Here is a 13577-nt window from a genome sequence, read left to right on the forward strand (position 1 = left end):
GAGCGCTGAACTCCAGGCTCAGTGACTTGAGGGTAATGCTGACATCCCAACCTCCCCTGGGGAAAAATATTTCTCAGCCTTCTCTTAACAGAGGTTTCCCTCTGCTCAGTGCTTCATTGCATTCCTCCCCCGCGTCTCCTCTGGAGCACTGAACCAGAGGAGGGTTTATGTTGTTGAGGCACTTGGTCATTGCCCTCCCTCCCCTTGCTTGGGCTCTGCTAAGCTGAAGTCCCATTTAAAGAAGATCCTGCCCTCCAGCTTCTCCCCCACACCAGTGACTCTGGACTTGCACCATGACAATTAGCATCGTCAGCTAGTCCAGCATCTCCACATCTGTTTCAAAGTGGTCCCACTGTGGGAAAAATGTCGAGCTGATTTTATTTCCAGCTGATGCTTTTGTTAAAGCCTTCCACCAAGGGCTATTAGGTGACACTCACTCTCACCTTTCTGGGTTTGACGGTGTCTGGATCCATCGTGCCTTCCAAGAGGCCCTCATAATAGCCTGCGTTCTCCAAGACATCTTCATCGTCTGGGTGGAAGAGGAGGTAGGACTTGGCACACTCCAGGGCTTTTATGTAGTCACCAACTGGGAGGCAACACAACAGTCGTCAGGGGGGGCAGTGGGGGGTACAGCCCCGTCAGCGGTGCCAGGGCTCACACAGAGCACAGTGGACAGAGCTGAGGAGGGGAGCCTGCAGAGAGGGAGGGCACAGCCTGAGCTCTCCATCAGCTGAAGGGTGAGCCCAGCACTTTACAAGGCTCTTTTGATGCAATTTTGTCTTAACCCCTCCATTTCACCGGCAGGGAAACTGAGGCACAGAGACACGACTTCTCTGCGGTCATGCACAGGTCAGATGGTATCCAAATTGGATCCAACTGGATGGGCAGGACATAGATGCTGTCCGGAAGCAAACTGCCTTTCTCTGTGCAGCATCTCTTATGGCTCTGGGGGTTTTACCCACCACATTAAAGCTCTAACTGGGCAGAGGAATAAAAAGCCTATGCACGAAACACTGCTGACTCCTCCAGCTTTCTTCCCATTGCATTGATGAATGAAGAAGCTTTAGGTTTGAGGAGCAATTTTGACCCTCCCACATTCTGCCCTTTTCAGGAAAGAGCTCTTAGCACAAGCCTGAGATAGCAAAATTCTGCCTGAATTTTCTTCTATGTAACAGAACATAATAAAATACCATATAGGACCACACAACTGGCAATATCTTACAGCACTGCCAACTCCTGATATTTTGCAATGTTGCTAACTCCTGCAGCTTTACCGTGAATCTTAAAATATTTGGTAATTAGCAAAAATTGGCATCTTGGGATAAGCTTGGGCTAACTTGCATATCTATTCTATATTAACTGAGAAAATGTATCAATTGTTTTTAGAAAATGTGAAACATATAAATCCCCAGAACTTTAATATCAAAAGGCAAATGAAAGGACCCTGAAAAAGCATGACTTATTTAAAGAATAATAACGTTTAAGCTAAAGGTTGGGCTTTTAAAACCTGACTGATGATTTAAAACACTTTTACAAAAATACTTAATTGCATTTCAGTCAACCTGAAAGGAAAAGGACTTTTGAAGAGACAAATGCCAATGTCCTTTGCTTCCTGACTCTTTCAGACCATGCCACTGCATCACTATGGCACAGATATCATGGGGAAATATCCTGATTTCCACATGGAGCAATTCAGACTTTCACAAAATGTAACAAAACTCAGCAAGCGCTATGAGGAACAGGAAGGCAGCCTTTACCTCTGTAATAGGCGAACTGCAAGTAGTCGTAGTGGAGGGGAAGGAAATTTTCAATGGGCGAGATACGGCCTGAACGCGTGGCGAGTTCTCGGACACAGTCGTGTTTGCAAGCCAGGACTTGCATGTAGTGATCTGCCAAGAAAAGAAGGAGAAGACGGTCTGAACTGAGAAGGATGGTGATGGTGCTGAGATGAGGATACACAGAGGTTAAATCTCCCCAACTGAAGGACATGCTACTCATGCCGCTCTGGTCCAGCAGGCTACTGTGCACCTAGAGAAAGAGCTCAGAATCCTTCCCAAGGCCAATGGAGAGTTGCAGTCACATTTCTGCCCCCCTTGAGAAATGTCTTTCTCCTTCTGTCAACTGTAGAGGGAGCTTGAGCATCTCTTTTGCGTGCCAGGAGCTGCTGCTTCTGCCCAGGAAAGCCGGATGGGCACAGGGACATGCAGGTGGCAGGCAGCTCCTCAACCCCAAGAGCCAAGCCAAAGGCGAGGACACCCACAAAGCAAGTGGAGACATGAAGACAGGGAGGCCACATGTGCTGCCACATAAAAGCCACCTCCACGCTCCCTCCCTACAGCTCATCTTTAATCCTCTCCTTTCTGCAGCAAGAAAGCTCCTGAGGGCACGGGGAGGTTTAGACGAGAGGGGTTGGCGTACATTCCAAGCACGGTCAAGCAAGGTGCCTGCACTGCATAACTAAGGTGCTAATATTCGCAGCAAAATCCCCATGTTTGCTGCTTCTCAGAGATGAGGTATCTCCCAGGGAAATGCAAACACTTGGTAAACATCTGCCATTAGCAAGGTTTCTTAATTGGTGGGAGTCCACAATATAGGCATTGTATCAGCTGTACAATTTCAAAGCCAACGCTGACATCTGATTCCAGTTTGGAGCCCTTGCTGCAATGTACTTACAAATCTACTTACTTGCTTTGTCTCTGTACACCATTAAAAACCTTAAGAAACAAACACAGGCTTGAAAAAAAAACATGTGCTCAGCTACCAAAGCATTTCTCAGAGCTGCCAAAAAAACAGCCTGAGGAATTTGTGATGAAATCAAGTGGAAACTCAAAATAGTCCCCATTTGCTCTGAGCAGGTAGTCTGAGTAGTTATCTGATTTACCATACACATCCAGGGTATTACATTAAGGAAAGCAAGAAGGAAAAGGACATAAATAATTTTGTTGTAATTTAAACCTATTTAAGCATCCTAGACCTGGAATAATCCATCACCGAGAAGGACTGCTTTTTCTTGGTACTGTCAAGGTGCCCTAGAATCACGCTATATAGACTGGAATCAATTCGTTGAAATGCATCTGTCCCTGGGGTGGAGAGGTGAGAGCGTTTCAACCCCATGCAGCAGCAAACCAGCCTAGGACTGGAAAAAGAAATGAGTTTTGAAGAAACTTCAACCCTCTTTTCTTGGTGTCTTAGCATTCCCACTCCCTGCTGAAATGTCTGGGGCTGAGCACCATGGACCCAGGCATAAATGCTGGATTATGCTGTCCTGCAACGAACCACTCCATTTCCTATAGGAAAGCAGGTGCATTATGTATCTCATTTCCCTCCATGTGCCCTCCCTTTCCTGTTTCTTTGGGTGCCTGAATGGCCCTGGGGTTTGTATTCCCAGGCATAAGTGGCCATCACAGTGTTTGCAGTGACTATCTGACTAGTTCTCACTCACAGGTGATGTGCTGGGTTGATGTCCACCACACCATGATCATGTCTGCGCTCTGCATGGTCCAGCACAGAAACACCTTCTCTGCTTGCTGGAGCTGCACTCAACTTGCACAGTACAGAAACAGTTTAACAGAGACCAAAACCTGCTCGATGAGCAACAGCTTTCAGTGAGAAGGAAGGTGGGTTTCCTTTGTCACTGAAGGCTGCCTTCTTGGAGGGCTTGATACGGCCCTTGGTGTCCTGGTCATGGCTTTAAAAGCGGGCATGATCAGCTGACAGTCATAGCAGTACCAAGTCAGCCCTTACAACACTTCTCATATTTTTTGCATGGGTAAATAAACCCAACAAAGGCAGCTTCCCGTCCGGTATGTTGGTGGTTTCTTGTCTTGGTTGTTTCAATTAGATTTCCTGTCTCGACACAAACAGAATTATACAAAAACAAAAAACAATCTGCATCTGAGTCAAGTATTTTCCACACAAGAAGCAAAACTCCAGAGCTTGATGCAATTCCAAGACCATAAGCAGATAAATAAGATTTCTGTCACCAAACAAACCTTAATTTATTGCTCTTCTTTCCCTTACGACTAATTAAATGTAATCTCATTTCTACTGAGAATGAACCATTTTAATCCTCTCTGGCTCAGAGCCACACATGCAAATCTGAAGATTACGTAGCCATGTTCGATTCTCTCCAGAGATTCCAGTCAAGATCATAATTAGGTGGGCCTCTGCTAATGACAAATCCATCCCTTTGGACAGGGAGGAAATCTATGTTCTGAGCCTTTTTGGCAATTTTCCTGGCCATCTGGAGCACGGCCAAGAGGACTCTGCTGCTCTCTTCATAGGCACTGAAAAACAGAAAATACAAACAGGGGCCAGCGATGTCCAGATTCCAGTGAGGTATGTGAGACTGTGGACAGGGAAAACTGAGGCAGTTTATGTTAAAGCACCTATACTTCCAGCTCTTACAGAAAGCTGCAAATGCTCCACACATCTGGAAATGCAATTCTTCCAGCCCAGCTTCTATTCAGGATCAAAATGAGATGTTCTACTTCCCTGTCTTCTGAATTCGCATCTTCTGGCCTTACAAGTGCCTCCTGCAGCGTTACTCACCAGTAGCAGTGATGGAAGGGAAGATACTTCACCAAATCCAGCCAAAAGCCTGAACTCAATAGTTAAAAACATTTCAGGGCCAAGGGTGAGAACTCTAAAGGTACAAAAAGATCTCACCTGCAATAGCTTCATAGAGGCCAGCCTTATATTCCAGGTACTCGTGTTCCTCAAATCTCTGTGGTCCCTCACACATGATCTGGCAATCTTCATCCTCAGAGTAGTACCCTTTCAAAGCACGCTCCAAGAAGTCAATGGCCAGCTCGTACTCCTCTTTGTCGTAGTGCCTTACTCCGGCACTGTAGTCCTCCTGCAAAGCAGGTAGGCAGATGACAAGAACATGAGTGGGTGACGCTGCTCAGACCACAGCATCCTGCCCTTGGCAGCTGCAGGTGCTTTTCGGAAGAAGGTACAAGCAGTCAGGGACAGAATGATCTCCTCAGGTACGTACCAAGTGTAAGTGATTGTACCAAACCATGTTTAAGCCATCAATGGACTTTTGCACCAGTGAAACCTCATAAACCAGCCTAAATGCTCTTCTGAACTCCTCCAATAATTAGGGCATCCTCAGTGCCACTGCTGGATTACGCATTATGTGAAAACCCACTCCTTTTCTTTGTTTCAAGCCTCCTACACAATAACTACACTGAATGCCAAGGGAAAAGGCTGCACTTGACCCAGGCAGATCTGTCTTAGAACCTCCATTAACTACACCAAATGGCCACTCCTGCTTCCTTGTGTCTTGTGTAATCAGAAAGTTGGGGGTGGCCCTGTCATTGGTGTTGGCCTTTCACTTTGGGGAGGTGGAAAGAGCTGTTGCTCTCCTGCCTGCCAGCCTGCACCCTCACCAGTACAGTGACTCATGTGCATGTACCCTGCCCAGGTGGGAGAACCCAGCTCAAAAGAAACACACATAAGCGAAGATCTGTCCATCAGTGCCCATAGAGGCATCCATCAAAGCTGCCTGCTGGTGCGTGTTCATAGCCATGGATGTCCACAGAGTTCCCTGAAGAGAGGGACCGTGTTGGCGATGTAGCCATCAAACAAAGAACAGAGAGTGCCTTGAAAAAGCAGGAGCTGGCTTGCCTTAAAGGAGAGCTCTGAAAGGAAGAACTTGTTTTGCTGTATTGTAATACAGACCTCTGCAAGAATCTCCCCATTCATAGATGGTGCTGTTTTGGCCTCCTAAATCTCCTCTCTCCAGACTGCCTGACATTTAACTCAGGCACCTCTTTAGCTCAGACTCACCATGTGCTGCCTGGCCTCTCGGTCAATCAAGCTGACCTTCCCTGCCGTGGTCTTGTAGTTCTCGATGTCCTGCTGTATCTCCATGTGCTCAGGGTTTGCCATGAAGAAGGTGTGAGCTGCATTTGCTGCCTCCTCCAGCTTGTTTAGCTGTAACAAGACAAAAAAGATCAACTGAGTTGTTAATGTACGACAGTGAACACAACAGTTTATGCTGCACCCTCTGACACCTACACCTCTGACACCCTTTCAACACTACTGGACTGGGCAATGATGGGATAACCAAGGAAAATCTGAACACAGAGGCTAAAGAAAACAGCTGAACTGAGAGGAAAGCCCAGTGCAAAGGAAATCGGAAGAGCTGGAGCTCCTGAGAGCCAGACAGGTCACTTAGCTGTCTGCAATGTGGTCTATCAGTGATGGGGTCCAGCCTATTTTCCAGCTGCACATCCTGTGAACTCAGCTACTCCAACCCCTTGCACAGTCCCAGGTGGAGAGATGCTCTCATGAGATATGAGACGGAGAGAGGAGGGTAAAGCAGCTGCTGGGACTGCTCTCTCTACAAGCCTCGGAGGCTGAGCTAAGTCCAGGCTAAGGGGTTCTACTTGTAAACTTGGGACCATTTATTAAGCTCAGCTGTGTATAGCTGCAAAAGGCCAGACTCTGCTGATAGTGGCAGAGATATAAAGAGGACTTTATCTTGGTATATCAAGTTACTTTGGATTTAGAGATTCAGAACTGAGACCAGACATTAGTTTCACCCTGGGGAAAGCCTCATAAACAAACAGAAGTGCTAGTGTTAAACACACCCACAGCAGCTGCCGGGAGCGCAGGGAACAGCACAGCTGTTCAGGTGAAACATCTGCATGACCTAGCAGGAGAGGCCACTTCCATGGCTAATTCACTTGCTCCTGAAAGAAAGCCAGCACCCCTGAGTGCCAGCAAGGTGCCGAGTCAGGCCCCCGGGATACGTCTGCAGTCTGAGCAGGTTCATCCAAGCTTGTTAGCCAGGACCAGGCTAATACTCGCCCTGGCAAGGCTGTGTCCATGTGTTCTCCTTGATAGCAAAACCCACACCAAATCCTGTGCCACTGCTGCTAGGGTCCTCCTGAGGCACATCTATGCTGTGCTGCCATCATGGCACAGCAGCTCACCTGCAGAAACCTGCACACTTACCAACCAGACAACCTGACCAGCAAAATGATGAGAACTGAAAGAGACCTGCAGAGAAGCATGAGCTTCACACCCTGTTATCCTACACCTGAAGCAGGGCAGAGAGGCTGTGTGAGGTGAGGTGAGGCTGCCCTCAAGACCCTGCTCATCCCCAGGAGACAATGGCAGCTTCCTTGGAGCTCCTTAACACTGCATTAATACTTGCATGCACTTAATGAGCATCAACTATAGCTTGCCTTCCAGCCAAGCCATGAGAGACACCCAAAACCTCTTTCAGTGAGCCCCCGTGAACTGCCTAGCACCCTGCATTTCTCAGGGGCTCAGAGAAGGCATAAAAACACTCACCACAAGCCAGGCATGTAATAACTAGTTTCATCTCTGACAAATGATTATCTTCAGAGATGTGGCTGAACTGTCAATTGTCTGAGCAGCCACCTTGTCAGCAGGTTGCTTGTTACCTCCGCAGAAGTGTTTGCAACCATCTTTAAAATTAAAATACACATCCGAAAACACATGAACTCCCATTGAACCAAGTGGGATTGACATCTGGGTGAAACCATGGGGCCTTCTCCTTGAGGGATGGCCTCGTGTATGTATATCCTATGGCAATTTTGCATGTGCAGCTTGTGAAAGCTTTGTGGTGAAATACTAAGAGAAAAAATGTAAAGGATTTGCTCAGGGCACTTGGCCGCAGCAAGAACACAGCAAAACATCCTTTTTTATGCCGAACGCTGGTCTGAGCAGGAATAGCTGGAGTGGGGCATGAGCGACAGGTTTGATTCGGCTGGACAACGAGAGTCCCCTGGAAGCACCGAGCCCACACCAAATCACTTGGCAAATCTGCTCCTATTTGGAAAGCACAGCTGCCTGCCAGTGTTAATAAAATACCCCACCTGTTTAACTGGCAGAATGATGCCTCCTTTCATTCTGCATGTAAAGCTTGGCAAGACTCAGGAAAATACAGGGTGAAGACATGCATGTTTTGGCTGCCAAGGAAGCAGCCGGTGCCCTTTGCATCTCCACTCTCAAACACAATTTCCAAATGGTAAATATTAAAAAAAGTACTGTAACAGGTTTCCTTTGGCTTTTCCACAAAACAAGGTGGAATTAGAAAGTGCAGCAAGCTGCTGAAAACAAGTTTTGCATGAAAAAAAGGAGATAGATGACAGTGATTGGGAGTCCAGCTTAAAGGCGAAGGAAGCAGGGAAGATGTGGAGCACAGCAGGACACACATCGAGCCTCCTGGCACACATCGAATCCCCCAAGGAAGCGCCCAGCACTGGGCTGTTTAGATTAGGTTGAGTGCAAACACAGTCTGCAGAGAAAACAAGAAGGTTACCATGAGTCAAACTGGTGGCAACTGGAGACATCACGGCTGTTGGAAACCACTGACTGAGCTTGTCAGGGATGCCTGGGTGATTCTGAGAGGGAGACATTGCATGGGAGCAGACACCCAAATCTACCAGGGGATTTGTGAAATTGGCACTTTTATATGAGATGAGCTGTTCCGGACACACTCTCACGTTGCTCGCTGGAGCATGGAGATGTTTTGAAAGCAGACGCCCCAATACATGAAGACCTTTTGGAGGAAAAGCCCAGCAATCGCTGCGGGGCCAGACCCAGGCCGGGCTGGCACTCTCCTAAACCCCCTCGGCTGCTCCGCTGCTCCAGCACAGCCAGAATTGCTTGTCCAGTTCCCAGAAAGGCCAGGGCAGAGCTGCATGAAGAGACACGCGTGAATACCTCTGAAAGCAAGATGAAAGCTCCGGTCAGACAGCTTCTCAGCCCGCTCCCCAGATCTGCCCTTTGAACACCAAAGCACCACTGTGCTGCAATGCCCACAGAAACGCAAGAAATTTGCCTTGTGTAAACTTCAGAAGTTTTTCAAGATTATCTCTGTGCTGACAACGTATGCAGGGAAGCCAGCTTTTACTGCAAAAACAAGATCTATTCCAGTCCTTCGCTTGGAATTTTCCTAAGGACATCACTCTCCAGCATAACCCCTTGGCTTCCCAGCAGGCGAGCAAAATGACTGTAAGAACTTTTTATCCAGGACAGCACAAAAAAACCCCTAAACCCCTTCAGTGTAGAAATATTTTTTTTTAGAAAAAGAGACATTCCTATTCAGGAACATACATCTCATCCTGAAAAAGCTCGTCTCAACATAATCCCATCCTGGAAAAGCTCATTGCAGCTGGGCAGCATCTGATACAGGATAAAAGACTGACCAGAGCATCTCACTATGGGAATTTTCAGATCACGCTGAGTGTAGGGGGGACTGACACTGCAGCCGGTAATTAGAGAGGTCAAGATGGGGCAAGAGGTTTGTTGGAGGCACATAAGCTGCTGACCTGATCCAGAGGAATGCTATTAAGTCACTATTTGTGCTGCTCAGGAGAATTGCATTGTTCCACGCCACACCACAGATTTCTATTCACACACAGCGTCCTGCCTGTGCAGACTTAAAAGGGTCCAAATGCATCTCAGCCAGGGAACTGGTCCCTCGAGAAAGTAGCTGCAATAGTCTGTTGTGGGATTTTCTTTTTTCCTTTGGTTCTAGCTCCTTTTCAGAAAGCTGTCAAAAACTGCCACAGATCCTAGGATGGGCTTAGTTCTTCCTGGATAAAATCCACCCCGTGTGAGATAGGAAGAGTCTGATTTCTAGTCACAACAGAAAATCCCTTTCCTCCCCCTGAAACAAGGCTCATAGTGTGTCTAGTCCTGCTGGCTCTTCACAGCAGAGATGACCTTTGGATTTTTGCTAAGTGGACTCAAAGCAGAACATTTCAACTCAACACTTTTCAATTTATCATGTCCTATATTTGCCTTAGAAACATTCAAGTAACACAAAGAAGCCAACAGCTGCTAAGTTTTGGGGAGTTTTTAAGTGGATGCGTGTATATAAAAGCAAATTCCTAACTGGTAAGACACGTTCAGAGACTAGCACTGAGATTAATTACGAAACACTCTGGGGAAACTTTTGCCAAAACATTCTGAATTCACAAGGAGCAGGATATTTTGGTGTTTAAAGGTCTGGGCTGGGACTCTGGACACCTGGACTCAGTTCCTGGCCCTGTCACAATCTCACTGTGCAGCCATTGGAAAAAAACATTTTGTTTTCTTTGTGCCTGATTTTCCATTGTTTTAAATGAATAACAATAAAAAGAATAGCGTTTCTCCCACAGGGTAGTAATTTTGTTTATTTAGATGGCAAGCAACTTGGGGACCATAAGCATATGCAAGCACGTAACACCAGGGGATTTTGATCTTTGTACAACCACCACTGAATGAAAATCAGCAAGGAAAAAATGACAACTGTAGAATCACAACCTTAGTATGTGCTCTAAGGTCTGCTTGTTCACCCCACTGTAACGAGATCGCTGGACTATCGCTGCAGCTTTGCACCAAACCCTGTGTATTTCAGCCAGGGAGGACACACAAAATCAGAACACCAGCACTGAGAGAGCCTCAGGAACACCCTGTCCATTTCTATCTTACTATGCCAACGGCTAGAGCCAAGAAGGGGAAAACACAACATTTAAGTGCTTCTGGGTTTTGAGGCTGAAAAATATTTTTTTCTTCATTCAAATGTTAGGAGTGTTTCATTTCACAGTAAAACAGGAAAATTATTTTAAGCAGCAAAACCTCAGATTAAGGAATTTCAGCAAATTGCACACGCTCAGTTTCATTCCCATCTGGGATGGTGCTGGCCAGGACTTCAATGGGGCTGCGACTTCCAACCTGCAGCAGTGGCTTGGATTAGGAAGGTTGTTTTAACCAGAGCATTAGACAGGACCAAACACAGGCTGGAGAAAGGACCTTGAGTGAACATCTTGAGCATCACTATACAATCGATGCCAATACTCAGTGACAACAGTTGACAAAATCCTTTATGGAGCTTTCATGGGCTGCATGACGAAACACATAATATAATGTTAACAGTCCCTTAATAGTTCATCATCATTCTTGTACCTGTCAAACTACGTATCAGCCAGTAAACTCCATGCCAAGAAATCTAATTTGTACCTATAAGGCCACTGTCACCAACCTGCCACAGTTAGGAAATAAGGTGTCTCGTTGGAATACGTCTAACTTGCTGTTTGGTTTTATCATCACTTCGGCTACTGTGTCTCTCAAAGAAAAAACAGAGGATTCACCTCATCGCTAATACCCACGTGAAAACAGCTCAGACTGGCTCAGCTCCACGTGTAGGCACGTGCTCTGATTTCACACTTGCCCTCACTATTTGCAGACAAATGAATTCTGACCAAAGCCTCTCTTGTGGCAAGATGCTCAGCAAGCTTGCAGAAACCCCTAGCCCCTTCCCTAGGGGATACACCACACAACAGCACCATGGTCTTAGCTACAATGACCCTAAACTCTCAGTCCTTAAAAGTTTGCTCTCTGGTGCTTGGCAGTGGGGATAACGAAGTGGACCAGGCATTGTGCCCGGTTTACAGTCTGCTCTTGCAGCCAGGAGCACAGTGCGCCGTACCACCACCACTTTGCTTACATGGAACACTGACATCATGCTGTTTATGGGGGGAAGCAGCTGTAGCCAGAACATCTACAGGTGCTCAGGTGCTCCCAGCTCACCCTGCAGTTTTCACGGCAAAAACAAGGATAAAAGAGGTGCAAAAGTCAGAGGATTTTAGAGAGAATGTAGCCAAAGCAATATCGATTCTGACTGCCTGCGACACGGGATCACAGGGCATGATACAGCCAAGACTTCAGACTATTAGATGATGAGTTCCCATTTCATTGACCAGATATTCCCATTTCATTGATCAGATATTGGCAACTGTCGCGCATTCTGTGTGACTGTTGTAATGCAACATGTTTCTATATTAAGGTATCTATCTTTAGCACATAAGACATAGTTTGAATTAAAACTTCTTTTTTGGGAGGGGAAGAGAAGTAAGGCTTATACTCTGGAAAATGTGTCAGATCCCTCAAAACCTCAGTGTTTCTTGCCATGCCAAGGCTGGACCCACTTGCACATAACCTTCATTAATTGCTGAGTGCATGAGCCTGGCATGAAGCTTGTGAGAAAAAATTTCAAACCATTCGGCTGACCTAGAAACCAAATTCTCAAACTTTCAGACAACTCCTGGTTTGCTAAACAGATATTAGTTTTTTTAAACTTTTCCATAGCTCCGCTGCTGCTGTGTTGTATCAAAGGCTTAGTGCATTGGGCTCTGCAGCAGAGGGAGGCTCTGGAGCCAGTAAGCACAGATAACAAGGGAAATAAAAGGTTCAGTGTCATGAAGGATTAATCTCGTTGTGTCTATGCAGAGCTTACTGCCTGGGCAAGTAGAAGCAAGTAGCAGTGAGATGGCTATAAATAGCATTTCACCTCGTCTCAACTATTTTATTATTGCAAATAGAGAAGGAAGAAATTCTCCAAATAAGTTAATCAGGAAATTTTCCCTCTGCTGATGGGATCACACATTCACAGGAAGATGCTTGAGCTGTCTGCAACCCACAACGGCACCCACTGACCCCTCAGAAACACTAAAATCAGAGAGCAAGGCAAGCGTATGGCAGAAAAGGGCCTTAGCCAAGCGTAGGGAATAGGTACCAAGTGACAAAGGTGTGAAGCAGCCTTTGAGTTCATTTAACACACCATCCCCTGCTCTCCAAAGAGTTTACTAGTTCCTTGCCTTCCAACTCAAGATAAATAGGGTTGGTCCCCACTCCTTGCTACTACTGTGACGGGGAGCAGTAGTGATGCCTTCCTGGAGGCTCCACATGCATCTTTTCAGAGGTCTTCTCCATTTTCAAAATGCAGATAACCTCCAATGTGCTGTGGATGGTTCCTCTCAGACCACCCCAGTGCGCCTCGCTGCGTGCTGCTGCTCACCAGTCGCTCTGGTAGACCCAAATCCAAAACAGAAGAAATTTGGACAATTGGCACAGGGAAATCTTCTCATGAGAAAGGAAACTTAGGAAGGATTTGGGGTTTTTTGTTATTCCAACAACCAATTTTTCAGTACATAAACATGTGCAGATTGGCAGGTACACGGTCAAAAAAGCTGACTAGACGTTGAATTAGTCTCCAGAAAGTGGCAGATACTTGGAAATTTAAACTAAGCTGAACAAGCCACTTCAATATTCTTCATGGAACAAATTCTTTCAATTAACCAAGAGAGAAATCATATTTCCTAACGAATCTCTCACTTGGGCTATGCTGGCAGTATTTTACCTAAGTATAAACATGTATGTGCCGAGGAGACTGACTGCATCCCCCCTCCTGAAAAGGCCATTTGGCACTGAGACACTTCCTTCCTTCCTTCCCTCTCTCACATGCTCCTCTTAAACTGTTCCCAGGCAGGTAAGGATGAAGATTTTCACACGTTTCTGGCTGTGCATTATATGCTTCAGTGCACACGTGGTGTAGCAAATACTGCACACAGAGCAGGGCATTACTCACAGCAAGTGACTTGCAAAACCACTTCCCAGCAGGAAGGACCCTTCCCACATAAATCTCAAACACACTGAGGCATCGCAGGACTCATCTGCGGAGCAAGCAGTGGGAAACGTGTTTGTGTTTACTGAACCTTCGATGTGACTGATTGTGAAAAACACTCCGAGACAGATTTTCTCCTGTG

At 46.4% G+C, this 13577-nt stretch overlaps 1 protein-coding gene across 1 annotated transcript in view; it reads right to left on the reverse strand.

Moving 5' to 3' along the window:
* The window catches only part of P3H2 (prolyl 3-hydroxylase 2), a 76102-nt gene that overhangs the window by 11693 nt on the left and 50832 nt on the right, over positions 1 to 13577 (reverse strand). Inside the window, exons 2-5 of the mRNA XM_068406186.1 lie at positions 5797 to 5943; positions 4669 to 4858; positions 1758 to 1889; positions 444 to 586 (exon numbers count right to left, since the gene is read on the reverse strand). Coding sequence (XP_068262287.1) covers positions 444 to 586; positions 1758 to 1889; positions 4669 to 4858; positions 5797 to 5943 — 612 coding nt within the window. The remainder of the gene's footprint in view (positions 1 to 443; positions 587 to 1757; positions 1890 to 4668; positions 4859 to 5796; positions 5944 to 13577) is intronic.

The sequence above is a fragment of the Nyctibius grandis genome, chromosome 8, assembly GCF_013368605.1.
Source record: "Nyctibius grandis isolate bNycGra1 chromosome 8, bNycGra1.pri, whole genome shotgun sequence".
NCBI lineage: Eukaryota > Metazoa > Chordata > Aves > Nyctibiiformes > Nyctibiidae > Nyctibius > Nyctibius grandis.